The following is a 27545-nucleotide window of genomic DNA, read 5'->3' on the forward strand; positions in this document are numbered from 1 at the left end:
AAGTTCTGCCTTTTGTACATTCTTAATAAATAATAAAGGCTTATTAAGTGATAGAGGCTTGTATTCTTTACTTATATTTAAAACATCAACTGACACAAAAGGGAAAAGAACAATAGTGTCAGACCTAAAAGTCGTTTTGGACCAGTGACCTTTAAAATTTTTGGCTCACATACCCCTAAAAAGAAAGTTTAAACATATAACCTTCACATCCTATTACATTGAAATCTAATATTTTCCATCATGAGTTTAAATAGTGACAAAGAATGAAAATTCTAATGTAATGTAAATATGGACATTTAAAAATGAAACTCTTACATAACTCTATTGAATGCATCCAGCAGAACTAAATACCACGTGATACCCACCATCATCCATTTAAAAACTGCGTGAACAAGTTCATCAGTTTGAGCTGAGAATTCTGTTTCTTCTTTTTCATGAAGTCATATTTTCATTCCCTTCTCCCATAGAATTTCATCCCAATGTATCTTTAAAATTTGCTTTGAAATTCCTTAATTGATCACTATATTATGTCTTTTTTTTTCCAACAATAGCACAAGATCACTATATTATGTCTTCAATTAAAATATGAATATAAATTTTAAAATTTCCAATTTCTAAAATTTACTGTAATGAAAAGATTTGAAGCATTTAAAAATATCTTCTGGTTTAGTTTTTATTATAATCATTATTGTTGCCTAATTGATCATAAATATTTGGGAAATTTCAATAACTGATTATTGCCAAAAACCTTTTTTTTTAAATCTTAATGAAACAGATACTAGGTTTTTTCCCCAGTTTACATATTTGTGGGTAACTGCCCCCTCTGACCAGAATGGAAAAGTCCAGCATCAATTCTAATTCAATTTTTTGTTTTATCAATGTAAATACTAAGAAAGCTTGTTTTTATAAGTCCATGGTAATGGAAAGAGTTTGCCTAGCAGTGTTATGCAGTTCTTTCAATTCAAAGTTTTATATAAAAAAATTACATATCTATCATCAAAAGATATTTTTAGTGGTCTACCATCAGACATTGGAAAATCCCCTGGAGAAGGCAATGGCAACCCACTCCAGTATTCTTGCCTGGAGAATCCCGTGGAGGGAGGAGCCTGGTAGGCTACAGTCCATAGGGTTGCAAAGAGTCGGACACGACTGAGCTACTTCACTTTCACCTCACTTTCACCGTCTGACATCAGCACTTCCAACAGTTCTTTTAAGCAAAAACTGGCAACTACCTGACTCATGAATGGATTTGTTTGCTAGCAAGTCATTCTCATCAGGAAATGTCCCTTTGTATTCTGCTGTGGAGCTCCTACAAAGGGGAGCAGTGCACACGGTGGCTGAGATTCTGAGTGGGTGAGCAGAGGGTAACTGGGAGAGGGGAGGTGTGAATGAGGAGCAGGTAGTTCAATCACAGACATTCCCAGAAGATCCATTTCAGCAAAGAATACATGGGGAGGTAAAGGAGCTGAATATTGATTTCCTTTAAAAGCAAAGAAGCCATGCTCTTATATCTATAGAAGGACTTTGCACCTCCACATACCCCAACTTTAAGACCACTGCTTTAGAGAACAGCCTTTATTTAATGTCTGCTGCTGCTGCTAAGTCACTTCAGTCGTATCCGACTCTGTGTGACCCCATAGACGGCAGCCCACCAGGCTTCCCCGTCCCTGGGATTCTCCAGGCAAGAACACTGGAGTGGGTTGCCATTTCCTTCTCCAATGTGTGAAAGGGAAAAGTGAAAGTGAAGTTGCTCAGTTGTGTCCGACCCCCAGCGACCCCACGGGCTGCAGCCTACCAGGCTCCTCCATCCATGGGACTCTCCAGGCAAGAGTACTGGAGTGGCTTGCCATTGCTCAGTTCAGTTCAGTTCAGTCGCTCAGTCGTGTCCGACTCTCCGTGACCCCATGAATCACAGCACGCCAGGCTTCCCTATTCATCACCAACTCCCGGAGTTCACTCAAACTCATGTCCACAGAGTCGGTGATGCCATCCAGCCATCTCACTCTCCGTCGTCCCCTTCTCCTCCCACCCCCAACCTTTCCCAGCATCAGAGTCTTTTCCAGTGAGTCAACTCGTCGCATGAGGTGGCCAAAGTATTGCAGTTTCAGCTTTAGCATCAGTCCTTCCAATGAACATCCAGGATTGATCTCCTTTAGAATGGACTGGTTGGATCTCCTTGCAGTATAAGGGACTCTCAAGAGTCTTCTCCAACACCACAGTTCAAAAGCATCAATTCTTCGGCGATCAGCTTTCTTCACAGTCCAACTCTCACATCCATTGCTAGCTGTTCTAAAATGCAATTTTACTGAGTTCATCTCCATTTCCTTATGGACACCATCTTTCCTTTAATTCATCTCTTTCTTTAGCCCCCTCTTCCTTACCCGGGAAGATAAAAATGCATCTCCCATTGGCAGATCATCTGACCAAGGTCTTTCCCTAAGTTCAAGACAGCAAGCTCATTGCCACTGAAAACCCTGGGCTCTTTGATCATATTTGGTACTATTTTATTCCTATAGTAAGAAATACTGCCTTCAGAAAATTCAATCTTCCTTGAATTTTCCAGGTTGGGAAGTTCCACCACTCATCTCAGTAGTTTCTAAATGGCCCCTTTTTAAGTGCTGGTAGGTCTCGTTTTAAGTCCTCTGATGTGTTGGCAAGCCTTCACTTGCTTGTGTGCTCAACTTGCCTTCCCTTTCTCTGTCTAGTTTTATTTTTAATCAGGGAAAGTAAATGCTTAAATCTATTGTTCTTAGGCTTGGTTTTTTTTTTTTTTCCTTTAGTATGCTTATTAGAGCCTGTGTGGTGGTTAACTTCAGAGAATTGACACCCTCATGACTCATTAATTATTCCCCTTGTAGGTGAGACATTTTTCCCTACCTTCCTACTGTTGAAACTCAATTGTGTAACAGTGCCTCGTGCTCAGTAAACTTCAAATCCCCAAAGGTGGCTTGAAGGTATAAAATCTGAAACACTGGTGTGCTGATTAGAAACAGAATACTAGATCTCACCTCTCTTAAACTCATCAAAGAAAATAAAAGGTGTGGAGCTTCCTAATTTTCTCTGCTTTGACTTCTGAGCCATCAGAGTTGGAAGAAGCTGGACCCATCCTCCACCCAGAACAGCTTTCTTCCAGACTTAACTAGAAAGTACCTCTAAAAACTCCCTCACATTCCTCACCCTTATCCTAACTAAGAAGTAATCTCTGAGACAAAGCATTTCAAAATTTCCAAGGCCCAGAAGTATTTCAGACCTATGTCTAATCCTTTATAAGCTTTTATGATTTTCTGTTTATTAATACCCTAATACTGCTCCTCCGTCCATGGGATTTTCCAGGCAAGAGTACTTGAGTGGGTTGCCATTGCCTTCTCCACTAATACCTGCTAGATGTATGCAAAGTCCATACCTACATAACAGAAAGGGAAACGGTGAACTGGTAATTTTCTGACAAATTTAGCCTCTGATTTCAAAGAATTCTGATTTCCCTGAATCCCCCAATCCCTGCCCCAAATTTGGTCAAATTGGATGTATTTTGGTGAAGATCTGTCAAAGCCATCTTTGGCTACCAGTGACCTCTATCTAAATCAGTAGATGGTGATGGGTAACAGTCTGGCTTTGATCCTTTGACTTCTCAGCCTGGGGCTCCCCTTTTGCTTGCAGAGACATTCCAGGGACTGACTCTGCAAGAATTGAGAAATGGAGGAATTGTTCCAAGAACAAGTCTCAATTGATTCTTTAATGGGAGAGCAAATAAAAAGTAGGTGTCCTGAGAAGGACGTGCCCTCTTCAAAGAGCAATATTCCTGAGCTCCACTGCAACAATCCCCTAACAGCACAAAATTCACTTAATAAGTGTCTTGTTTGTGGTCCGTTCAGGGGCCCAGTTACAGAAAGCACAAGAGGAAACCACATTTAATACTGTACATAATCATTAAGTTTTGATGGTATAATAGAAAATCCATAGGCTTTGGAATTAAGCAGTGCTTGCTGGTAAACACCTTAGTTCACTTTCTTAGACTTTTTGAGACTCAGTTTATTCATCAATAAAATAGGAATAAAAATGAGGTGGACCTTCAAATGTTGTATGAAAATTAACTAAGTATAGACATGGCCTAGCATCATATCTGGTGTATTGTAGTGCCAATCAATGTTCATTCTTCTCCTACTCACTTCTCACCTATAGTATAGGAAAGCAGTAAAGTGATGGATGAGCTTTGGGGATTATTTCTTTATTTCAGTTTTCCACTCTATTGCTGTCCCCTGTTACCACAGGTAATCAAAAAGCATGAGTCAGCATTTGGCATAATGACCTATTCTAGGGAGGCAATGCAGGTTTATGTTTTTCTTTCTCATTAGATGAAAAAATGCAGCAAATTCTTTTTTAATTTCAGTGACAAAATGTTCCCAGCCTTTGGATTCGGTGCCAGGATACCACCAGAGTACACGGTGAGTGGGTGTTTTACTATAAACAAAGGATGGCATGGATTTCCCTCACAGGAGTCTCACACTTTCAACCTTTAATATAATTACGTAAAGGCCCATAGTCAGAAGTGATCTTCACAACCAGTGAGGTTAGCTCCTCGAGCTGGTGTATAGATGTCACCCATTCTCCTGGGATTCTTGATGGGCTGTCTCAGAGTCAATTCCAAATGAAAACTTCCATTGTTTAGCTTCACATAGACAAGTCAGAGACTGTGGAAACACTTGGAAGTTGATCTTCAATGGCTCAGAGCCCATCTATTCAGATTTCCCCTGGAGAAAGACCCTATTGACCATTCTGACAGTGAAAGTCCATGACAGTGAAGTCTACAGACTCCCTCATCCCAAGTTCATAATTGCCAGTCTTGTGTGGGAGATACAGAGAAATCCTGAGGAAAGAGTTACTTGGGTTCAGAGAATCGGGAGCTGAAAGGCTACTGTAAAAACACTGGAATCCTATTTGACCTTGATGCCGATTTCTCATGACACAAAGAAGGCAAAGACTGTATATGGAGAGATTTGTGCTGCAGTGGGGCTGAGGTATACCAGATGGCCCGGGTGGGAGAATCTTAGGGAAGAGCAGGGCTCCCTGTTTCTCAGGAGGCCTCTGAGGTCCCAGATAAATGCAAGCAATACTGCCCAGTCATCTATTTCTCTTTTACTGACCTAATCTGAACTGCACATCAGGAGGCAGATGCGAACTTTTGCTCCCAACCCACAGCAGTCATACTGAAGGCCTTTCATGAAAAAAGGAGCCCACCTTCCTTTTCCTGCTTGAGTGAGCAGTGATGGAGTAGCCTGTCTCCATGACCTGTCCTCCCTGTTTGCCTGTGGCCCACACTGTTCTCCCTGCTGGCCATGCTACAGAATTGGAAGTATTGGTTGGAAATGGAGCACATGGTGGGGGAAGAATATAAATCAAGTGTTGTCCACTGTTGGCTTATAGATGTTAATCAGGCCACACATATATTCTGACACATGGTTTTTCTTTTTTTTTTAAGAATTAGACAATTTCATGAAAATGTCAGATTTCTGGCTTCTCTGGAAAAACTGAAAGGCCTGGCAATACTAAAATTAAAAGATCACACATAAAAGAATTAACCAGAGCTCAGGAGATGCAGTCCCCTTCAGATGGGGTATCAGTTCCAGGATGTGGGCAGGTGGGTGCCCACCTTCCTCACAGAACTGCTAAACCTCTAGTCTGAAATTGAACCTGGACAACCACCAGTCCAGCTGCCCTGAGATGTGTAAGCATACTCACCAATCCCCCTAGGTAGCCTTGGCCCAGTGGGGCTGAGGATAGAGGTGTGTGGCATACCTGGCTCCAGGCCTTCCTGTCCTCATCCCTGACATCTACCTGGTCCCCCTCCTAAAGCAGCTTCTTCTAGCTGTTAGCTAAAGTCCTGATCCCCCTCATGATCCTCTCTGCCTGACAGCTAACTTCTTCCTGCTGCCCCACCAGGCATCCCCCATGCATCCTCAGTCTATTCCCCCAAAGCCATTCAGATACCCTTTTCCATGCCTCATCTTCCCTCTGCCCCAGACAGGCCCTGATGGTCTCAGCAACTCAGGTGCCCCCAGAGAATTTTAAGGTTACCATGACTTACTTCTTCAGGATAAAATCTCAGTTTGCATTGAAACTGAGTCTCAATCACCTCTGTCTTAGTTTGCATTCTCCAGGGACCTTGCAGAAAGGATTAGGATCCAAGCAGTTTATTTGAGAGATGGAGAAAGCCTCAGTAGAGAGAGGGGAAATGGGAAGAAGTCAGCATAGGGTTTACTAACAAGTCGTTACCAGCATGGACAGCCAAAGCCAAATCCTGGGAGACAGTGCAGAGTACACACAGACCCCAAGGGATTAGAGGGCTGGGATACTGATTCACAGCCTCCTGTCAGCCCATGATGAAGAGCTACTCTCCAGGGACATTACTCTCAGGGGACGTTCATTCCCCAGCACTTTTTGCTTGTCACTTGGGTAAGCCATGCCAGCTCTGGAAGCCCAAGAAAAACTTAAGGTAAATAAACCAGGTAAGATGACTGACAGTTGATTGAGTTGCCCGGAAGAGCCAAGGGCAAGGGAATGTGGGTAAGGCACCAACAGCATCAGCTCTGACCCCCACTGGGAAAAAAAGAGATTTTTACCATGATGACCTATTTTCTAGGCCCCAGAGAGTCAGTGCTTTGGGAAATAGCCTTTGAAATGGAAACCTCAGTAAAATTCCATATGACCCAATAAAAATGTCTAGATTCCAGGACACACCTCTTATTTTATCAAGTTTTAGAAAGAAAAAAATAAACCACGTATTATTTGACCTTTTATTGTACATAGGTCCCACCAGGTAGAGGAATCTGTGTTGGAAGTTTCCAAATTATGTTACTTTATTACTTTTCCAAAAGCTAGAGTCTATTTTTACCTGTATGTATGTGAAAATCCTCCTGCCCAGCAGTTCTATATATTATGTTAGAATGAGTCGTAAATGTCAACAGCTTAGCTGGAACCTTTGTAAGCATAGCCGTCTCGAGCAGACAGCTTGGGTTATTGAGTTATCATTTTTTAATCACTTGGTCCAAATAGAACTCAGCCAAATCTAGCCTCTGTCCTGAGGCCACTTCTCTCTCGAAGCTATTTGGAGTTAACATTTTTCTGAAATCTTTCCTTGTATTTTTTTTCATATACCTTATTCTCCCTCCCCTGCCAGCATTTATCTGATTCTAGAAAATCTCCTTGTCACCTCAACTCCACAGGGAGCTTAGAATCCACCCTCCATCTCAGAGAGATTCTGTAAAGGCTTAAAATGGTTCCTGCTGCTTGATACAAAATGAATGTAATGAGCGTCTGTTTGCAGCCTCTAACCCCAGTGCCTCCTGACTGGAATAATGTTGTCATTCTCCTGTCTTCCTTTTGTAAATTTTAATTGGTGTCCAGGTCTCTCATGACTTCGCCATCAACTTTAATGAAGACAACCCAGAATGTGCAGGTAAATCACGATGTGAAAGGAAGCCGGGGCCCCACAGCCCTTCCCGTCCCGCTTTTCCCATCTTAGTTTCTCTCTCCTGATGCGGTATGTCAGTGAAGATTCTCCACAGCAGAGAATTAGGCTCCCTGGACCCAAATAACAACAGAGCAGAGGTATAAGAGCTGGAAAAGACAGAATGCAGAAGAGGTCTTGAGCTTAGAGCAAGAATATCAATCCCAATTCTGGATTCCTCTGGCCAATAAAAAACAACTTGAGGGAAGGGTCACGTGATGAGGTAACCCCCTTTCTGCTTTCCAAGTTGTCATCAGGTATTTATTTTTCACAACTTCCTGTGTAGTAATAACAGGGGGAAGTATGGACATCATATGACAATCTTACCATATGGGTAATGGAGTCGTTTCAATGGTTTTGTGCCAGAAAGAGCTCCTCAAACACTTTGATCCCTATTTTGTTATTTCCAGCTGGAGATTCCCCAACACATTCCACAAAATAATGATGATGGCTATGATGATAAATTGTATCCTATAATTATTTTTCCTGGTTTCTAAATGATAAATAGAGCCAAGCACATTTGTTGCTATGAAAATGGTAAGACATTTTTACAGTGGGCTGGTGGAAATGTTCGTGTCTCTCCTCCTTCCTGTCAAGGGGGATCCCAGAACAGAGTTAATTCAGATCCTGTGGGGGATGTCGAGCTTTCTGCAGTTTCTTTCACAAATCTGGCACAAGCTCTCCAGAAACATGACATCAGTATCCCCAGGTCTGCACAGAACAACTCCTGAGACCAGATCTCCATTCAGCTCTTATTCCCTTTCACCATCCTTCATGCCAAGTTTATTACAATTTAGGCTTCCCTCATCTGGAACTATCCCTGCTTTTCAACTGTAAGAGTGATCTTTCATCAAAACAGAGTGAAGGACATATCACATGTTAATCTGTTTCACATCTTAGAATTTATCTGCCTGGTACCTTTGAAAGAGAATTCAAACTTGCTTATCTTAAGCAAAAACTCAAGGGCCAAAAAAGATAAAGATCTTCCATTCAGTATCACTTAACTTCAAAACCAGGCTGTTTATATTGTTTTGGTATCTGTCTTTAGAATGGCAGACTAAAGAGAATGGAACACTTTCAGTCATTTTCATACACATTTTGTTACATGCGTGTATATAAAGGTAAAACAGAATACAGCTACATCCAAGATGCCCAAAAGCTGGTTAGAAAGATATGGACAGAAAACAATCACAGGAGGGATTTTGTGAGTCTCTCTGGCCTGAAACAGGACCAGTGTTTTAGGGTAGAGAGGGCTTTAGGAGGATGAGATGAAACAGGGGAAGGGAGAGGGAACACAGGCACAGGCATGGAGAGGACCCTTTGAACAAAAACTGCTGGTAATGGGACTGTGTCACTGTGGGATCGTGATTAGAACCTTCAGTGTGCAGTCAAGACTCAGGCTGGGAGAAGCTCCACAAACAAAGCCCACCTGTCATGATGTTTGGATGGAAGCCCCCTTAAATGAGGGGTGCCCATGGTGATGAGCATCACTTGTCTGTATTACAGTCCCCAACAGATAACAGTCATTTTCCTCACCCATCACACGTTTGGGGAGCAGCTACTATGTGCCTGACGTGCCTTGAGCTAATGAGAGAGGAAGGTGCAGTTCCAGCCCACAAAGACTTTAGCCTCTGGAGAGACGGCTGTATGCACACATTATTCACATAGGTGGCCTGGGATGGGTGTGCTAGAGTCAACAGGGTGGTGCGAAAACTAGAGAAATGTTAAAGCCTTGAGCATGGCCCTTAGAGCCAGACACACCTGGTGTGAATCCTGAGTCTGCAACAAACCTCTGAGCCTCAGTGTCTTCACCTGTAAAAATGATCGCTTTTGACGTGAACCTTTTAAGAGGATGAGTTCTGATCAAAAGATTTCTCTCTGAGTTTTAAACTCTAGGGTTGCAAAATATTCCCAGCATGAATCCCTTATTTTTGAAAGTGTAGAAAAATTTTGGGAATACATAGGTTTGTAACTGACACTTTTTTAACTGGATCTAGAATATTCTCTTTGTCATGAAAAAGCTTGCGTGTATTCCATAGGAAACAAAATCATTCATTAATAAATTCTTCCCAAGCCAATTTCAAAAAATAACTAAAATGCATAAAGAGAATGATTTTAGTGGAATGGAGGCAGAAACACCAGCCGAGATGTGATGTTTTCTTTTTTATCTTAAGAACATAAATGTGCTGTTGATAAGGACGCTGAGGGAAGTTAATGCTTCATGTGTGTGTGTGTATGTGTTTGAATTTAAATATATTTAGAAGACTATTTAGCTATTGATCTTTGCTGATTTTACCTCAGGGATTCAAGGAGTTGTGGAAGCCTATCAGAGCTGCCTTCCCAAACTCCAGCTCTACGGACCCACCAACATCGCGCCCATCATCCAGAAGGTGGCCAAGTCAGCATCAGAGGAGACCAACACCAAGGAGGCGTCGGTAAGGAGAGGGGTGGTCTGCCTGCTAGTGGGTACCTGCCCTTCCTCCCCTGGCTACTGGCCATCGCACCCACCCGACTCTGACAATGAATTTGCATTTTTACCTGCATAAGTTTGAATAAATGATTTAACCTTCCCTCCCCAGTCCTCAGTCTCCTCATCTGAAAAATGGGGAGAATCATGCCCGTCTCTGCTGGATTAGCATGAGGTTTAGGGATGACACAACTCAAATGTCTTCAACATTACCTGAACACAGGAGGCATTGAACAAGGAAAGCCTCTATACTCTCTGGAGTGTAAGTCCATGTCACAATGTTCAACTCACCTTCAGTTCCTGGGAAGGAAAAAAAAGGAAAAAACTGTCCAGAACTAAGCTTAACATCCAGACTACAGATGGAAGTGAAATAAAATGATGGGTTATTCTTCTACCTAGTAGTCAGTGAAGTAACACACAACATCATGGGGAAGATTTGTTTGAGGTCCTGTTGGTGGTTTTCTTAAGAAAAATGCAAACCAAAGCTGAAAGGCCAGAGTTTGCTTTTTTCCTAATACAAGCCATGCGTGCTAAGTCACTTCAGTTGTGTCTGACTCTTTGTGACTTCATGAACTGTAGCCTGCCAGACTCTGTGTGTCCATGGGATTCTCCAGGGAAGAATATTGGAATGGGTTGCCATGCCCTTCTCCAAGGGATCTTCCCGACCCAGGGATCAAACTTGTGTCTCTTACATCTCTGGCACAGGCAGGCGGGTTCTTAAACACTAGCACCACCTGCGATGTGCCACCCAATTACATCAGAGTTACATATATTACCATAATATAATAATTTTTCTATGTATCTTTTTTCAATACCATCATTATGTGCCTCTTGAGAAATCTGTATGCAGGTCAGGAAGCAACAGTTAGAACTGGACATGGAACAACAGACTGGTTCCAAATAGGAAAAGGAGTATGTCAAGGCTGTATATTGTCACCCTGCTTATTTAACTTATATGCAGAGTACACCATGAGAAGCGCTGGGTTGGAGGAAGCACAAGCTGGAATCAAGATTGCCGGGAGAAATATCAATAACCTCAGATATGCAGATGACACCACCCTTATGGGAGAAAATGAAGAACTAAAGAGCCTCTTGATGAAAGTGAAAGAGGAGAGTGAAAAAGTTGGCTTAAATCTCAACATTCAGAAAACAAAGATCATGGCATCTGGTCCCATCACTTCATGGGAAATAGATGGGGAAACAGTGGAAACAGTGGCTGACTTTATTTTTCTGGCCTGCAAAATCACTGCAGATGCTGATTGCAGCCATGAAATTAAAAGACACTTACTCCTTGGAAGGAAAGTTATGTCCAAACTAGACAGTATATTAAAAAGCAGAGACATTACTTTGCCAACAAAGGTCCGTCTCATCAAGGCTATGGTTTTTCCAGTGGTCATGTATGGATGTGAGAGTTGGACTGTGAAGAAAGCTGAGCTCCGAAGAATTGATGCTTTTGAACTGTGGTGTTGGAGAAGACTCTTGAGAGTCCCTTGGACTGCAAGGAGATCCAACCAGTCCATCCTAAAGGAGATCAGTCCTGGGTGTTCATTGGTAGGACTGATGTTAAAGCTTAAACTCCAATACTTTGGCCACCTGATGCAAAGAGCTGACTCCTTGGAAAAGACCCTGATGCTGGGAAAGATCGAGGGTGGGAGGAGAAGGGGACGACAGAGAATGAGATGGCTGGATGGCGTCACCGACTCAATGGACATGAGTTTGAGTGAACTCCAGGAGTTGGTGATAGACAGGGAGGCCTGGCGTGCTGTGATTCATGGGGTCGCAAAGAGTCGGACACTACTGAGCGACTGAACTGAACAGAACTGAAATTTTTTTCAGATTTAGCAGAATATTAATGATGTCTGAAATTTTCTCTATGATTTTGTCCTGGATTCCACAACACTGGATATGCATAAAGAACATGATATACTGCTGCCTCACCTTATGTGAGCCCACCTTTCCCCCAACCTCTCTGCCTGTGTTTCTAGCATCCCTCGTGTTAGGATGGGCTGGACGTATTCCCATCTCTCAGTGGTGTCTGCCCTGTGCACTGCAGCACACACCTCCCACCTGTCCAGGAACACTGACCTCATACTTGCATTCCCTTTCTCTCCTTATCATCTATTTCTCTTTCCACTGAAGACTCATTCCTAGTAGCGAATAAAACATGTTGTAATATCTCTTGTTTAAGTTCAAAGCTCTCCCTTGACACCACTCTACCCTTTAGCTACTGTCCCTTATTTTACTCTTTTTGAGCAAAATTCATTGAAAGAACTGCCGATACTCACCATTTCCATCTCTCTTTTCACTGGTACCTCTACCCATACCATCCAAACTTTGCTCTTGACACCACTCTGAAGACCACACTTGTCAAAGTCAATAGCAGCTCCATCTTACCAAACGCAAGATGCCTTGGAGAAATTCTGAATCCTCACAGATGCAAGGTTTAGGGATAGGGTTAGACAGGATCAGTATTTCATTTATTTTAACCCCTTTTAAATCACCAGAACTTCAAATTCTTCAAATAATACCTTTCTTAGAAACCAGACATATAGATTTTAAGAAAACAGACTGTTCTGACTGAATCTGGGCTAAGGGGTGGGGTCCACACTTAAGCTGTTTTATCCTTAAGAGGATCCAAGGCATCCCTAGGGCTCCATGGAGCCCAGTTTGAGAACTGAGTTATCTCAGCCTCTCTAGGGTACCAACACTCACAGGAGTAAACAGAATCTGACATAGGTGTGCATTCTGGATTAATAGAAACCAGAATGAGGTTTTGGGCATCACTTACTCCTCCAGGGTCAGGTGGGTCTGCCCTGAAAGGACAGATCAGAAAACATTACTGGAAGGATCTAATCCACATCTTCTCAAATAACTCATTATTGTATGTCAGGAACACTGATGCTTTCCCCCAGAGTTTCTGTTATCTTATTAACAGAGTGTAGTCCAGGGCCCTTTGTTATCACTGATTGCTAAGTGTCCTAACCTTGAATCTTGTAGGCAAGTGGTGTCAGGAAGTCTGTGGCTATAGGATTTTTTCCCCAGTTTTATGAAACTCTTCTAGAGAGAAAAAATCCCCTCCTTATTTAAACAGGACCTCAAGTACATTCAGACTATATTGTTTCACCCATGAGCATTTTCCTAGCCTGACTTTGGAAGCAACTGTTACTGCAAGCTTTATTGGAAATTTCCATCAGGGTTTCGATCCAGCAGTCTGCAGCCTATTACCGTTAGCTAGATTAAACCTGGAAGGATCAGGTCTAGAATCTTGACAGTCTCTTCAGACCAGAGCTTCTTAACCCTTTTTGATCCATGGACACCATTAGCAGCTGGTAAAGCCCATGGACCCCCCTCCTCAGAATGGCCTTTAAATGCACAGAATAAAATATATGTTATAAAGGAAACCAATTATGTTGAAATGCAGTTAGCTAAATATTTTTAAATGTGACATAGAAGCATCATAAATATAGCAATAAATTTAAATTATGAGAATTAGTGGCTGGCCTAATAATTCTGTTATTTCTAAGTAATATTGAATGTAAATTATACACTCTATTATAACAGGAACATATTCTGTGATTTCTATTGGTGACTCAGTCACAAGTACAGTTAAAACCAATTTTATTTGTTGATTATACTCAGAATTGAAAAATGATACATTTTTAGTTAAAGGTAAGTGAAAACAGAACTTTAATTTACCCCAGCTGCACAGATGGCCTGAAATTATTTCAGTTCAACAGTCTGCAAGCCCAGGTTAAGAATCCCTGCTCTAACTCTCGAACCTCCCTCCCATCTTCCTCACCATCCCACCTCTCTAGGTTGTTACATATGTATACCTATGGCTGCTTCAACCTGATGTTTGGCAGAAACCAAAAAAATTCTGTAAAGCAATTATCCTTCAATTAAAAAAAAATTTTTTTAATGAAATCAAGGCAAATGAGAGAGAAGTAAAGAATGAATAAAAATTACTGGAAAAAAAGAATTCCTGCTCGAAATGAAAAGCCAGCAACATTCTGCAACCTCTTTTTCATTTAGCTAAGAATGGCTTTTACAGTTTTAAATGGTTAAAAAAAATCAAAAGGAGAATCATATTTCATGGCACACAAAAGTTATATGACCTTCAAACTTGTGTCCCTCAATAAAGTTTTATTGGAACACAACCATGCACATTCCTATTAAGTAATATCTATGGCTATTTTCATTCTAACAGGCAGAGTTAGGTCATTGCCACAGGCACCATTATGGCCCACATAGCCTAAAGTATTTATCATAGCCCCCTTTACAGAAAATGTTTTTCCAACACCCGATCTAGACAACGACAACTCTAAATTCCTCGATATGGTGGTATGATTGTCAGGTTGTTTGCTCCTGGAGGTATTGTAGGGGACAGGTAGGGGAGATCCATGCCCTGAACCATGAAGATCAGATCAGACAGGAGTTAGGGGAGGGTGAGGAGGGAATGGTGGGGGTGCAGAAGTGTGATTCTCTCACAAGGCCACCTGCTCAAAGGAATCAGGCGGAATCTCCAACCAGATTTGGTACCTGTTATAGCCTCCAAGGCACACCCTGCAAAGAGTCATTTATGACTCTGGTACTTCCTACATCACATCCATCCATCCCTAAGCCACCAAGTTGCCTCCTTTGGCCCCTTCTCCCTGCACCTCCCTAGCTCCTCCATCACCTTCCCTGATTAAAACCTTCTTCCAAACTCCCAGGCCACTTTTTCTGTGAATGTATAAGACTCCAAAAGCACAGGTATGGATGAAAATTGATAACTCAAATGTATTTAAAAATTGTTCAGTTAGAACTAGAGGTGGGTAATTAGCAGACATGGAACAGAATTTGCCTCTATATTAAACTGTATGAAAAGCGTTAAGGACACGTGTCTGTCTTCATCATAGTATGAATTTCTCTTCTCTCCGATTGTATTTTGCCTGGGTTGTTTTGTTTAAAAATATTTTTTTCAGACTCACAGAGAAAAATGGGAACTCTTTAGCACTACCAGCCCTATATGCAACCTTTTAAGTGTGATTCTCAAAACCAGATGTGTTCAACATGTGATTTTCTATCTAGCCTTTCTCCTTTGAAATGTGGCAACTTGGAGTGGTTTCACCATCCCACGTTTATTCCCTGTAGATGAGCATATTGCAAAGGTTACATTAAAAGTTCTTCAGAGTTTGGTGTGAGCAGCATCTCAGTAACCTCATTCCCGAATCCCCTCTCGTCCAAGAGGCTGTCATGATGCCTCTAATAACTAAGGACAGTGAGGTGCTCTGTGAACTTTCCCTATTCAGACCCCATAGCCCCTCCCTAGCCCTCCCTGTGCTGATGAGTATGGAGCCTCCTGTTCAGTCTCTGTCTCAGATGAGACTCCCACAAGCCTGTTCAGCCATAACTTAGAGTAGTAAGAGCCTTCCACCCCCATCCTTGGAGAAGGACAGCCACCTGCAGGCCACTCACCAATCCAGGGCACACAATCTAAAGGAGAGCCCACAATCCTCACCTCCCCTGGGGCTTTAATGCAGTGCCATCCTCTAGAAATAGAGTGGGAGGTGTGCAGAAAATTTTAATTCTCTAGTAGTCACAGTTTAAAGCTGAACAGAAACAGGGAAATTAATTTTAATAACATTTTATTTAACCCAGCATAACTAAAATCATCATCTTAAGAGGTACTCCATATAAAAATTAATAAAGTATTTTAAGTTATTTTTTGTACTAAGTTTTCAAAATCTAGTGTGTATTTTATCCTTATATCATCTCAATTTAGTTGCTAAATTATCATCAAAAATACTTGATCCTTATATAGATTGAATAAATTGATAATTGAGAAAGTATATTCACATATTTTTTAATTTATTTTTTAATTGAAGTATAATTGCTTTAAGAATTTTTTTGTTTTCTGTCAAACATCAACGAGAATCAGCCATAAGTATACATATGTCCCCTAGATTCACATATTTATAGTTGTGCAAATATACTTAAAAGATTTCCAGTAAATCAATCAGGTATCCGTTTTTTTAAGTTAAATTTAAATTTATTTGAATGAGATAAAGTTTAAAATTCTGTTTCTCCATTGCTTTCACGGCATTTCAAGGCCTCAGTAGTCACATGGAGCTGGTGGCTAAATTAGGCAGCTCCACTTTAGACTTGCAAATCTCCAAGCTGAAGAGGACCCTATGAATGATCCAGCTCCACCACTCACTTGAGAGATGAACAGGGTGAGACCCAGAGGACTCAGGGGAAAATTCCCACCATCTCAGAGAATGAGGCTTTGAAACCAGGCCCCTGACTCCTCTTCTATTCTGTCTATACCCTGTGCTTTATAAACATCACTAAGGTGATTATTTGGATTTACTTGCAATTACTGAGCCGGCCTTTAAGTTCCATTCATCCTAAGTCTTTGGTGTTTAGGGCTGTAGACTCAGGCATTCCGGAAAAGTGAGTCCTCACTTTGGTTGTGGTCAGTGTGCACTGAAGCCACCCGAGTGTGTAACTGGCTTTGTCCTTGTCTCCCCCACCTCTCTGTCCTCATTGTCTCCTGATGTCCGACCTGTGGCAGCAATACTTCATCCTGCTGATCCTGACTGACGGGGTCATCACAGACATGGCCGACACGCGGGAGGCCATCGTCCATGCCTCCCACCTCCCCATGTCAGTCATCATCGTGGGAGTAGGCAACGCAGACTTCAGCGACATGCAGATGCTGGACGGTGATGATGGGATTCTGAGATCACCCAAGGGAGAGCCTGTCCTCCGTGACATCGTCCAGTTCGTGCCCTTCAGAAACTTCAAACACGTACGCATATTTTGGGGGCTTACCTTGGGAAAGCAGAAACCCACCATTTTTCCACCGGTATTGGTAGTGAAGCAATGCCAGCCATACCTGCCCGGGCCAGGGCCAGGCCACCTCCCAGCTAGGAAACGTAAAGCTTGACTCATTGTAGAAAGAAGTATGCCCTGATTTATGGATGAGGAGTCATGCTAGCTTGTAGCCAACCTTTAATTGGAACTTGGCCTTATCTACATAATTTAGGGTCTTCAGTGTACCCAAGGCTGGCATATACAGTTGGACAGGTTGTTTCCTGCTCAAGGGTGCCCGGCTGAAGTAGAAAGAGGAGCTGAAATGCAGCCTCAGTTCTCCTTGTCAAGCCATGTGCCCTGGCAGAGGCCTGTATTTGCCTTGGCAAAGTATGTTTTCAAAATGACAGAATCCTAAATCCTCTATAAATATATAGTAAGCATCATCAAAAATTTATTTAATTCAGTAATGAAAGAACCAGCAAGATGACAAAGTTAGTTTGAAGGATAATATTAAATAGTTGATTGTGATCAGTAGGGGAAAATGCTGGAATCAGTTTGCCAAGGTAGACTCGTAACTGGTTCATGACCAACGGGTTTAAAAAGAAATTTTTTTTTTCTGACTCACACGAAGTTTCCCTCTGGACTGGTGGTGGCCCTGAAGAGCCCTGGTATGTTATAGAGTCCCCTGTGTTCTTTCATTCCACGCCCCTTGTGAAAGCTGCCACAAGTGTGGGCAGTAAGCCTGGGGAAAGGGTACCTCTGCTACTGTAGCCTATCTTCAACTTGCCCAAGGGGAGGTTTCAAGCCCCCAGGGTGTTTGCACAGGACAGCAAGGAGGGGCATCTTTGTCAAGTCAGGGTGTGCTGGAGCTGAAGCCCCTACAGTTGTGTCCATCAATGAAGCTAGTTGCTAGGATGATGCCTAAGGTGGGAGAGGGTGTTCTTCCAGACTGTAATGTCCTGCCCCATCTTGTCAGCTGACACAAGTACCACAGGAGTGACCACCACCCACAGTATTGCCTGAATCATGAGGGGTTCAAGAGTTTCCCCAAACCACCCTCTCCCTACCCCTGCAGACACACACACTCACACACACAGGCCTCATTGCCATGTAGGGGTGCAACCTTCACTCCAACCCCTGCTCTCCCTCACACACTTATAGACTGCCCGCTGCCTGCTTGCACTGGGACCACAGTGAGACACGGAGCCGTGGGCCCAACCTCCTCTGGGAATTTGCTGGAGAATTGCCCAGTCGGAACACAGGTGTCCACCTAACTGATCTGTGGGTGGTTGAGGAGGGCTACCCTGTCACTACAAAACTTCAGAGACATGGCCAGAGTTGCGCCATGAAGAAGTCAGACCTTGGTGCGATGATGGGAGGGGATAAGGGACTCCTACAATAAGGAAGTGCCTAATGGGCCAGGAAGGGGGTGTGCTGGCTGTCCCTCTGCCCCAGGGTCCACAGAGCAGAGCACCAGGAGCTCAACACCCACCTTATCTTCCTGAGTTTCAAATTAGATTCTGAGAACCATTTCATTATCCAAACTAATCTACTCTGAATTCAATAAACCATAAATAAAGCACAAGATGAGCTGCTGATATCATGTCATACAGCCAGAAACCCATAAACTGCCTCTCTTTTTCTGCCCTGCAAAGTGACTCCGACCTTCAGACAGGCAGAGGCTGTGGGCTGTGTGACTCAAAGCAATTTACTTAACCTCTCTGTGTCACAGACTTTCATTTGTAAAATGGGATAAATGACACACCATTTGGAAGATTAGAGGAAGGGGCTATATAAAGCTCAGCACAGTGCCTGGTGCATGTAGGTGGTTAATAAATGCAGCTATTATTACTGTTGTTGCCAGACACTTTCATATTTTTTTCATTTTCCCAACCTAAGGACCTCCAAGCAGTCTTTGCTCACCAGAACCACCAGTACAGATGTGCAAAGGGCAGGAGAGTCACTGGGAGCTGTGCCATCCAACACAGTCGCAAAGGGCCACGTGTGCTTATTTAAATTTAAATCCATTAAAATTAGAAAGTTGGTTTTTCAGTCACCGGCCATATCACAGGGGCTCAGAGACATCATGTGTCTGGTGACTACCACATTGGACAGCATAGATACAGAATACTTTTATCACCCAAGCAAGTTCTATTTGACACACTGGTCAGGAATATTTTTGTCTTAGCATAACAGCAAACCCATATCACAGTGGATCGCATGAGTTGTTCTTAAACAAGGATGATTTTTCTCCCCAGAAAAATTGGGCAATGTCTAGAAACATTTTTGACGGCTACTTGCATCCAGTAGATAGGGTCCATAGAGGCTTGTAAGCATCCTATGATGCAAAGGAATAGTCCCCATATGAAGAATAATCAAACATATCTAGTACAGCAAAATAGAAATTGTGCCAAAATTGATTATGTAAGTACAAATATACTTTTATTTTCTCGTGTAACTAAATGTTAGGGGCTAGTGGCTATTGGCTAGTTTTTTCAATGATTCAATAGTGTCAGTACCACTTAGAGATTCTTTTTGCTATTACCTCATAATGATAAAATGGTTGCCAAAGCTCTAGAAATCACATTCTAGTTCAAGGTAAAAAGGAAGGGGAAAGAGATATAGAGCTGATAATGTCTGCTGAAGAGCTTTCCAAGAAACAGCCCCCAGGAAACTTTACTTGGGTCTCAAATAATGAAATTGGATCACATGGCATCCCTACATGCCAGGAAGACTGGGAAATCAAGTCTTTATCTTTCTAACCTTTGTGTGAGTGACAACCAGAGAGAAAAGGGAGAAAACGACTCTTGTGTTTTCCCCCAGTGTACAAGTTGGCCATGATCTAACACACCTGAGCAGTTATTTGTAAAATAAGAGTATTAACGGATGCCAATGGCCAACATACTGACATCTTCAAAATGTGAGCAGTCACTTTAGAAGCACAGTATTTTCAGATTGTTTTTGAAATTTTAAGATCTCTTGCATTTTGAACCACCTAGAATATTTGAGGTAGAATGAATTCCTATTCTTTCCTTTCCTGTCTCAAAACATCAGGGCTTAACAAAGTTGAATGGCTGAGTGATAAGGAAGGCAAGAGCTGGAAATCTGGTTGCCTGGCGTTTAAGCCAGCCCTCTTTCCTTCAGGATTTTTCCTGAGGGACCTCAAACATTTCACTCTGCCTCAAGTTCTCAACCTCTGCAGTAACTGCTAGCTATGAGATTCAGGCAGTCTGACTTGCCCAGGGGCTGGGCAATTAGTAGTGAGTGCCAGGGTCAGAGGTCAGGCCCAGCTCTGCATGAGTCCAGAGTCCATGCAGAATGTTAGCCTCCACCTTCCTCTGCCCCAAGGCTTGGAGTCTATAATGCTGATAGAAGAAAGGCTACATAAACTAGCGCAGTATTCAAGACATTCCATCACTCAGCCACAAGTTCATTTTCCAGCTGAATGCACAGCCAATCCTGCATCCCTAATACACACTTCCTTCAGAGCCCTGTCAGATGACCCACTATCCCTAGAATGAACAAACGCCAGTCCTCTCCTTCTCCCTGTTTCAAAACATACCCACCTTAAACGCTATCTCTTCTTGGAAGCCTGCTGTGATCTCTTAGATGACTTACTCTCTTGATTTTCTGTGCTCTGGTCATACAGTGTTTGTGACTCCCTAGGGCAGTGCTTCTCAAATTTCAATATGCATAGGAGTCACCTAGGTATTGAGTTAAAACACAGATTCTGATTCATTAGCTCTAGGATGGGTTTAAGGATCTTAGTTTCTAATAAGTTCACATGTGATGTGATCTGCTGCTCTGTGGTATGGATCGTGTTCTGTCTCATGGGAGGGTTCATTTCGGCCCCACCAGGCTCCCCTCACATGTGTGTGTGTGTGTGTGTGTGTGTGTGTGTGTGTGTTAGTCGCTCAGTTGTGTCTGACTCTTTGTTACCCCATGGACTGTAATCTACCAGACTCCTCTGTCCATGGAATTCTCCAAGCAAGAATACTGGAGTGGGTTGCTATTTCCTCCTCCAGAGGATCTTCCCAAACCCAGAGATCAAACCTGCATCTCCTACACTGCTATCAGATTCTTTAACGTCTAAGCCACCAAAGAGGGAGAAGGCAATGGCAACCCACTCCAGTATTCTTGCCTGGAGAATCCCATGTTCGGAGGAGCCTGGTGGGCTACAGTCCATGGGGTCGCGAAGAGTCAGACACGACTGAGTGGCTTCACTTTCACTTTTCACTTTTATGCATTGGAGAAGGAAATGGCAACCCACTCCAGTGTTGTTGCCTGGAGACTCCCAGGGATGGAGGAGCCTGGTGGGCTGCCGTCTATGGGGTCGCACAGAGTCGGACATGACTGCCACGTCTTAGCAGCAGCAGCAAGCCACCAAGGAAGCCCTTCACACAACTGTAACTTCCCTAATGTCAAGAACCACAGACACTATGAACACTCCCAGAGTGCCTGGAACGTAAATAGGTGTCTGGATTTGAATGTAATTCAAACTCAAAACTGCAAGGCAGTTCTTCCTACCATCCTATGTTCACCCATCCTCAGATGTGAATATTTCTATATTTTGAGACAGATATGAAAAAAGCCATAGTTATGAAATTAAAAGCTCACTTTCCAACAGTCTGACAACTCTTGCTTGGAGTAGATGCTGACAAGTTCAGAATGAATGATGAGTAAATGAATGAGTAATGAAACCTGCTCTTCAGAGCAGGATTCAAGTGTTTTAGGCTGATTTGGGTCAGATTAGTTCAACCAGGTGCCAGAATCATGCTGATTTCTTCTTTCCCGCAGGCATCTCCAGCTGCCCTGGCAAAGAGCGTGTTGGCTGAAGTCCCAAACCAAGTCGTGGACTATTACAATGGCAAAGGGATTAAGCCAAAATGTTCATCAGAAATGTATGAATCTTCCCGGACACTGGCTCCATGAACTGTACACACTTTTACTGAGTTCTCAGATACTATTCCTGCTAATATTTAATACTTCTATTACTCCTGTACCTAAAAAGACACACAAATACACATTTAAAAATAGCACGTTTGGTGATTTTTAACTAACTGACAATTTTTTTTGCATGTGTAGCCCTGAGGCCTGGATCTGTTCATCCCTTGTATTGTTAAAGACTTTTTACAAAGAAACACAGATAATTATAACTTACTCTTTACATTACAGCATGTTGCCTTGAAATAAAAAGTTATCTGTATCTGTTTTTTATACAGGTTTGTTGAAATTTTGCTAAATTTCTTATTATCTTTACACTGTAAAGCATTTTGAAACATTTCTTGAATGTTGATAGCCAAAACATATTTGGTTTTATCTGCTACAGGATGAGAGACTTTTTAAAATGGCAGATGCATGGACTGTATTTTGCATGTTTAAAATAAAAAAAAAAAAAGCACACTGTTTTTGCCATTGTCATCTATAATTCCTCCCTGCTGGAAATGACGTTTCCCCTGAAGAAGAGGTTTATCCAGCCAGAGGTGATCTTCTTAAAGTAGGGCTGGGGCTCCCAGTCCAGCGCTTCTTAGACTTCCTTGTGTATACAGTTCACCAGAGGATCTTGTTAAAACTTAGACTGTGATACAATAGGTCTGTGTGAGCCCAAGATCCAAGCAGCTATAACAGAATCCCAGGTGATGCCAGTTCAGGCCCCATGTTTATGTCAATGCTTAGGTGTGACCTCAAAGAGTCTTCAATAGACCCATGACAGTGAAGACTTGTCCACAGAAAACGGCCATGTGGTGTGGCTCCTCAAACAGGTGGCCCCCCAGACTGATCTTTAAGTTTAGCCTTGTGCTTCTTTGTGCTTCTTATCTCTCCTGAGAGCAAATTCAATCATCAACACAAATGCTTGGGACTGTTTTGGGTAGAGGTGTTTTGTTTTGATATAAAATGGCCACTCTTGAACCTAACGAATGAATGTTTCACTTGTATAATCTTCTCACAGAGAAATGGGCAAGCTTTTTGCAAGTATAAAAGGCCCTAGGTGGAGCCTACTTTTGTTCAGAGATACAGGATGGTAAATGACAAGGCACAATAGATCCGTTTGTTGTTTGGTAAGGGGGGAAATAGTTAATGTGCAAATCAAATGCCTTGTATGATTTGCAGTATTATAAATATAGATCTTAACCTTACAAATATATGTCGGCCAAAAGCTTATCTGGGAATTATGGTAAATATATGACTGAAAAAAATAATAAATATTGAAAGTGTATTATTTTATGAATAAATTGGGTACTTACAGAATTTTTTCTCAGAGTTATAGTCTTGTTTCTCTTTTTAAGGCCATTTCTTAACAGTGATTTATTTCATGTATGTTACTTGGTCTCAGGTTAGGAATAAATCTTTTAACAGTCCCATAGAAACATGTGGATCTTTGTTTATAACAGACAAGGAATTAAAATACTTAGACCCTGTTCACCAGATATACCTGGTGGTTGTTTCTAACCCAAAACAAAGACATGAGCTTCCAAGTCTATGTGCCAGGAACATAATAAGCAATACTTTTAATGAATAAAAAACCATTCAATAGACTGATGCTTAAAGAATAAATTGAGTACTAATCAACTGGGTAAATGCATGAAAGAACAAATGAATGGACTTATTTATGCCTCATGAGCAACACCAAATCCACTATAGTTTTTTTTTTTATTGAAGTATAGTTGATTTACAATATTGTGTTAGTTTCAGATGTACAGCAAAGTGATTTAGCTTTATATATATATATATTCCTTTTTAGATTCTTTCCCATTATAGAGTATTACAAGATTCTGAGTATAGTTCCTCTGTGCTATAGAGTAGGTCCTTGCTCATTATCTATTTTTTATATAGGAGTGTGCATGTTCTAGTCCCAAACTCCTAATTTATCTCTCCATTCCTCCCTTTCTCCTTTGGTAATCATAAGTTTGCTTTCCATGTCTGGGAGTCTGTTTCTGTCTTGTAAATAAGTTCATTTGTATCATTTTTTAGATTCCACATATAAGCAGTATCATATGATGGTTCTCCTTGTCTGGCTTCATTTAGTATGATACTCTCTAGGTTCATCCATGTTGCTGCAAATGGCATTGTTTCATTGCATATGTATGTGCCACATCTTCTTTATCCGTTCAACTGTCGATGAACAGTTAAGTTGTTTCCATGGCTTGGCTATTGTAAATAGTCCGGCAATGAAATTGTGGTGTATGTATCTTTTTGATTTATGGTTTCTCTGGATACATGCCCAGGACAGCAGGTTAAGAATCTTCCTGCAGTGCAGGAGACACAGGAGATGCCAGTTCAGTCTCTGGCTCTGGATGATCCCCTGGAGAAGGAAATGACAACAACTCTAGAATTCTTACTTGGAGAATTTCATGAACAGAGGACCTCGAAGGGCTACAATCCAATGGGTCACAAAGAGTCAGACATAACTGTGCAACTAAACACAATGTAAATGATAAATGGTAGCTCTGTTTTTAGTTTTTTGTTTTTTTTTTTAGTGGCTGCATCAATTTACATTCCCACCAACAGTGCAGGAGGGTTCCCTTTTCTCCTTACCCTCTCTAGCACTTACTGTTTGTGGATTATTTTGCTGATGTCCATTCTGACTGGTTGAAGTGACAGCTCATTGTAATTTTGATTTGCATTTCTCTAACAATTAGTGAGGCTGATTGTCTTTTCAAGTACCTGTTGGCCATCTGTATGTCTTCTTTGGAGAAATGTCTATTTAGGTACTTCTGCCAAATCCACTGTAGATTTAACAGGTATGAATTGAGTAACTGTGCCTGTCAATCAAAATGAGGCACCAGGTCATTCTTAAATATCTGTTGGAATCCACTACATTCATGTCAGGATGCTGGGGATCTGGGAGATAGGGTGGTAAGGACAGAGTCCAAGTTTTCTGGCAGAAGCTAAGGCAGCCGACTTTCCTTTTCAAAGCCAGGCTCAAGCCCAGCTGAAAAGAATAATACAAATAAGAGCTAACAATCATTGAAGGCTTCTTTTGTGCCAGCCACTATTCTAAGTGCTTGTCACATACTGCCTCGTTTAATTCTTCCAACAATCCAATGAGGTAGATAATATGAGTCTCATTTTTCATTTATTTCATTTATTTATTTATTGAAACTAAAACACACTGAGTTTGGATAACTCATCCAAGGTCACACAACTATCAAAAGGTTTATAACGAGGATTTGAACACAAACGCTCTGGCCCTTGAGCACAAACTCATTTTTCCATCCCCATTTCAGCTATTCTCCTGACACTTTACCCATCCACTTGCCATATCCAGCACCGATTATTAAGATATTTGAGAAAATGAGTCTTAAAATATGACTTTTGCCTCCATTTCAAAAATCCCTGTCTCATCTGGTGATCTGATCTTCTTTTCATGGACTTTTGGCATCTTGTGATATATAACATCCCCCAAGAAGCAGTGGAAGAGTCTCGAGACACACCCAGGCTTTCCCAGCTTCTTGCTACTGAGGAGACGATGTAAATGAGATGTTTCAAACACAGACGTTTCCAGGAGCTGAGAAACCATGTGGACAACTGAGGAGGAGCAGGTTTAAAGGGAGGAATGTAAAGAATGGGATGTGGCAAGAACGGAGGGACACTGGAAGACATGCGTGCAGAGGAAGGCTGCTCCACCCAACTGCAGGGGCCAGGCAGGATGTGGACCCGGTAAAGCCAGGCCATTCAGTTTTTCAAGACAACTGAAAAATGTGATATTTCGTATAAAGACTGCCAATTTGCAAATAGAGAAAACTCATTCAAAATTCAGCAATTGTCTTACATGGTTAAAGGGCTAAAGTCAAATGAAAAGTACTCTGGTTTTACATTGGCTCCGGAGTGCAAGCCATATCAAGCCAGACTTCAGCAATATGTAAACCGTGAACTCCCAGATGTTCAAGCAGGTTTTAGAAAAGGCAGAGGCACCAGAGATCAAATCGCCAACATCCGCTGGATCATGGAGAAAGCAAGAGAGTTCCAGAAATCATCTATTTCTGCTTCATTGACTATGCCAAAGCCTTTGATTGTGTGGATCACAATAAACTGTGGAAAATTCTGAAAGAGATGGGAATACCAGACCACCTGACCTGCCTCTTGAGAAACCTGTATGCAGGTCAGGAAGCAACAGTCAGAACTGGACATGGAACAACAGACTGGTTCCAAATAGGAAAAGGAGTACGTCAAGGCTGTATATTGACACCCTGCTTATTTAACTTATATGCAGAGTACATCATGAGGAATGCTGGGCTGGAAGAAGCACAAGCTGGAATCAAGATTTCTGGGAGAAATATCAATAACCTCAGATATGCAGATGACACTACCCCTATGGCAGAAAGTGAAGAGGAACTCAAAAGCCTCTTGATGAAAGTGAAAGAGGAGAGTGAAAGGTTGGCTTGAAGCTCAACATTCAGAAAACAAAGATCATGGCATCTGGTCCCATCACTTCATGGGAACTAGATGGAAAAACAGTGGAAACAGTGTCAGACTTTATTTTTTTGGGCTCCAAAATCACTGCAGATGCTGATTGCAGCCATGAAATTAAAAGACACTTACTCCTTAGAAGGAAAGTTATGACCAACCTTGATAATATATTAAAAAGCAGAGACATTACTTTGCCAACAAAGATCCGTCTAGTCAAGGCTATGGTTTTTCCCGTGGTCATGTATGGATGTGAGAGTTGGACTGTGAAGAAAGCTGATTGCCGAAGAATTGATGCTTTTGAACTGTGGTGTTGGAGAAGACTCTTGAGAGTCCCTTGGACTGCAAGGAGATCCAATCAGTCCATTCTAAAGGAGAACAATCCTGGGTGTTCATTGGAAGGACTGATGCTAAAGCTGAAACTCCAATACTTTGGCCACCTCATGTGATGAGTTGACTCACTGGAAAAGAGTCTGATGCTGGGAAAGGTTGGGGGCGGGAGGAGAAGGGGACGACAGAGAATGAGATGGCTGGATGGCATCACCGACTCTGTGGATATGAATTTGAGTGAACTCCGGGAGTTGGTGATGGACAGGGAGGCCTGGCGTGCTGTGATTCATGGGGTCGCGAAAAGTCGGACACGACTGAGGGACTGAACCTGAGTGCAAATTGGAACTATTGAGTTACATCCATGTATGGCCTGCCTTCCAACAAGCCTCAGTAGATACCATCCACTCTAATTTCTGAGGACTCCAAAAGATTTTATTTCTGTGGTTTATGTTTGCACTATTTGAAGTTGAAACAGAAATTATAATTAATTTATTAATTCATTTATATCAAAAATAAACCCATTATATATTAACATAAAATATTTTTAGAAAAATCTAGCTTTTCAAAACCAAAAAATGATCAGTGAGACAAGATGCATAGTGTCTCTTGCTTAACAAACGACCACTGGATTCTTATTTCTCCCTCTGCATTCAACCTGTTGTGAAATGAGGTCTTGGCTAAAGTACAGCGAAGCAAATCTAGCCTCATGTGTTTTGTAGTTGGTAAGGGTAGAATATTTTTAAGATAACTGTGCTAATTCTTCTTTTTACCACAACAAAACTCAACAAGTTTCTTAAAGTTTAGTTGCAATTTGGAGTATGGAAGCATATCAATAAACACTTCTGGCATTTTCCATGGTTCCTTTACTCATGCATGATTCTATAACATTGGTCATTTGGAAAATAATGACCTACTGTTATTCACATGCTGCAAATACTTCCACACTTTATTTTACAGTCTAACAAAAAAATCACATTCTTCTGCTGTGTAATATCACAGTTGATCTCATCAGACAGTCTGAGTATTAAGGAACAGTCA

General features: G+C 41.8%; 1 protein-coding gene across 1 annotated transcript in view; it reads left to right on the forward strand.

Annotated features, from left to right (window-relative positions):
- The window catches only part of CPNE4 (copine 4), a 647214-nt gene extending 624930 nt beyond the window's left edge, over positions 1 to 22284 (forward strand). Inside the window, exons 12-16 of the mRNA XM_055413723.2 lie at positions 4388 to 4442; positions 7402 to 7453; positions 9806 to 9939; positions 16528 to 16764; positions 21567 to 22284. Of these exons, the coding sequence (XP_055269698.1) occupies positions 4388 to 4442; positions 7402 to 7453; positions 9806 to 9939; positions 16528 to 16764; positions 21567 to 21701 (613 nt within the window). The 3' untranslated portion in view covers positions 21702 to 22284. The remainder of the gene's footprint in view (positions 1 to 4387; positions 4443 to 7401; positions 7454 to 9805; positions 9940 to 16527; positions 16765 to 21566) is intronic.
- Positions 22285 to 27545: the final 5261 nt, after the last annotated feature.

The sequence above is a fragment of the Moschus berezovskii genome, chromosome 1 (genome assembly GCF_049115385.1).
Source record: "Moschus berezovskii isolate FMDL1 chromosome 1, NW_MosBer_1.0, whole genome shotgun sequence".
In the NCBI taxonomy this organism is placed as follows: domain Eukaryota; kingdom Metazoa; phylum Chordata; class Mammalia; order Artiodactyla; family Moschidae; genus Moschus; species Moschus berezovskii.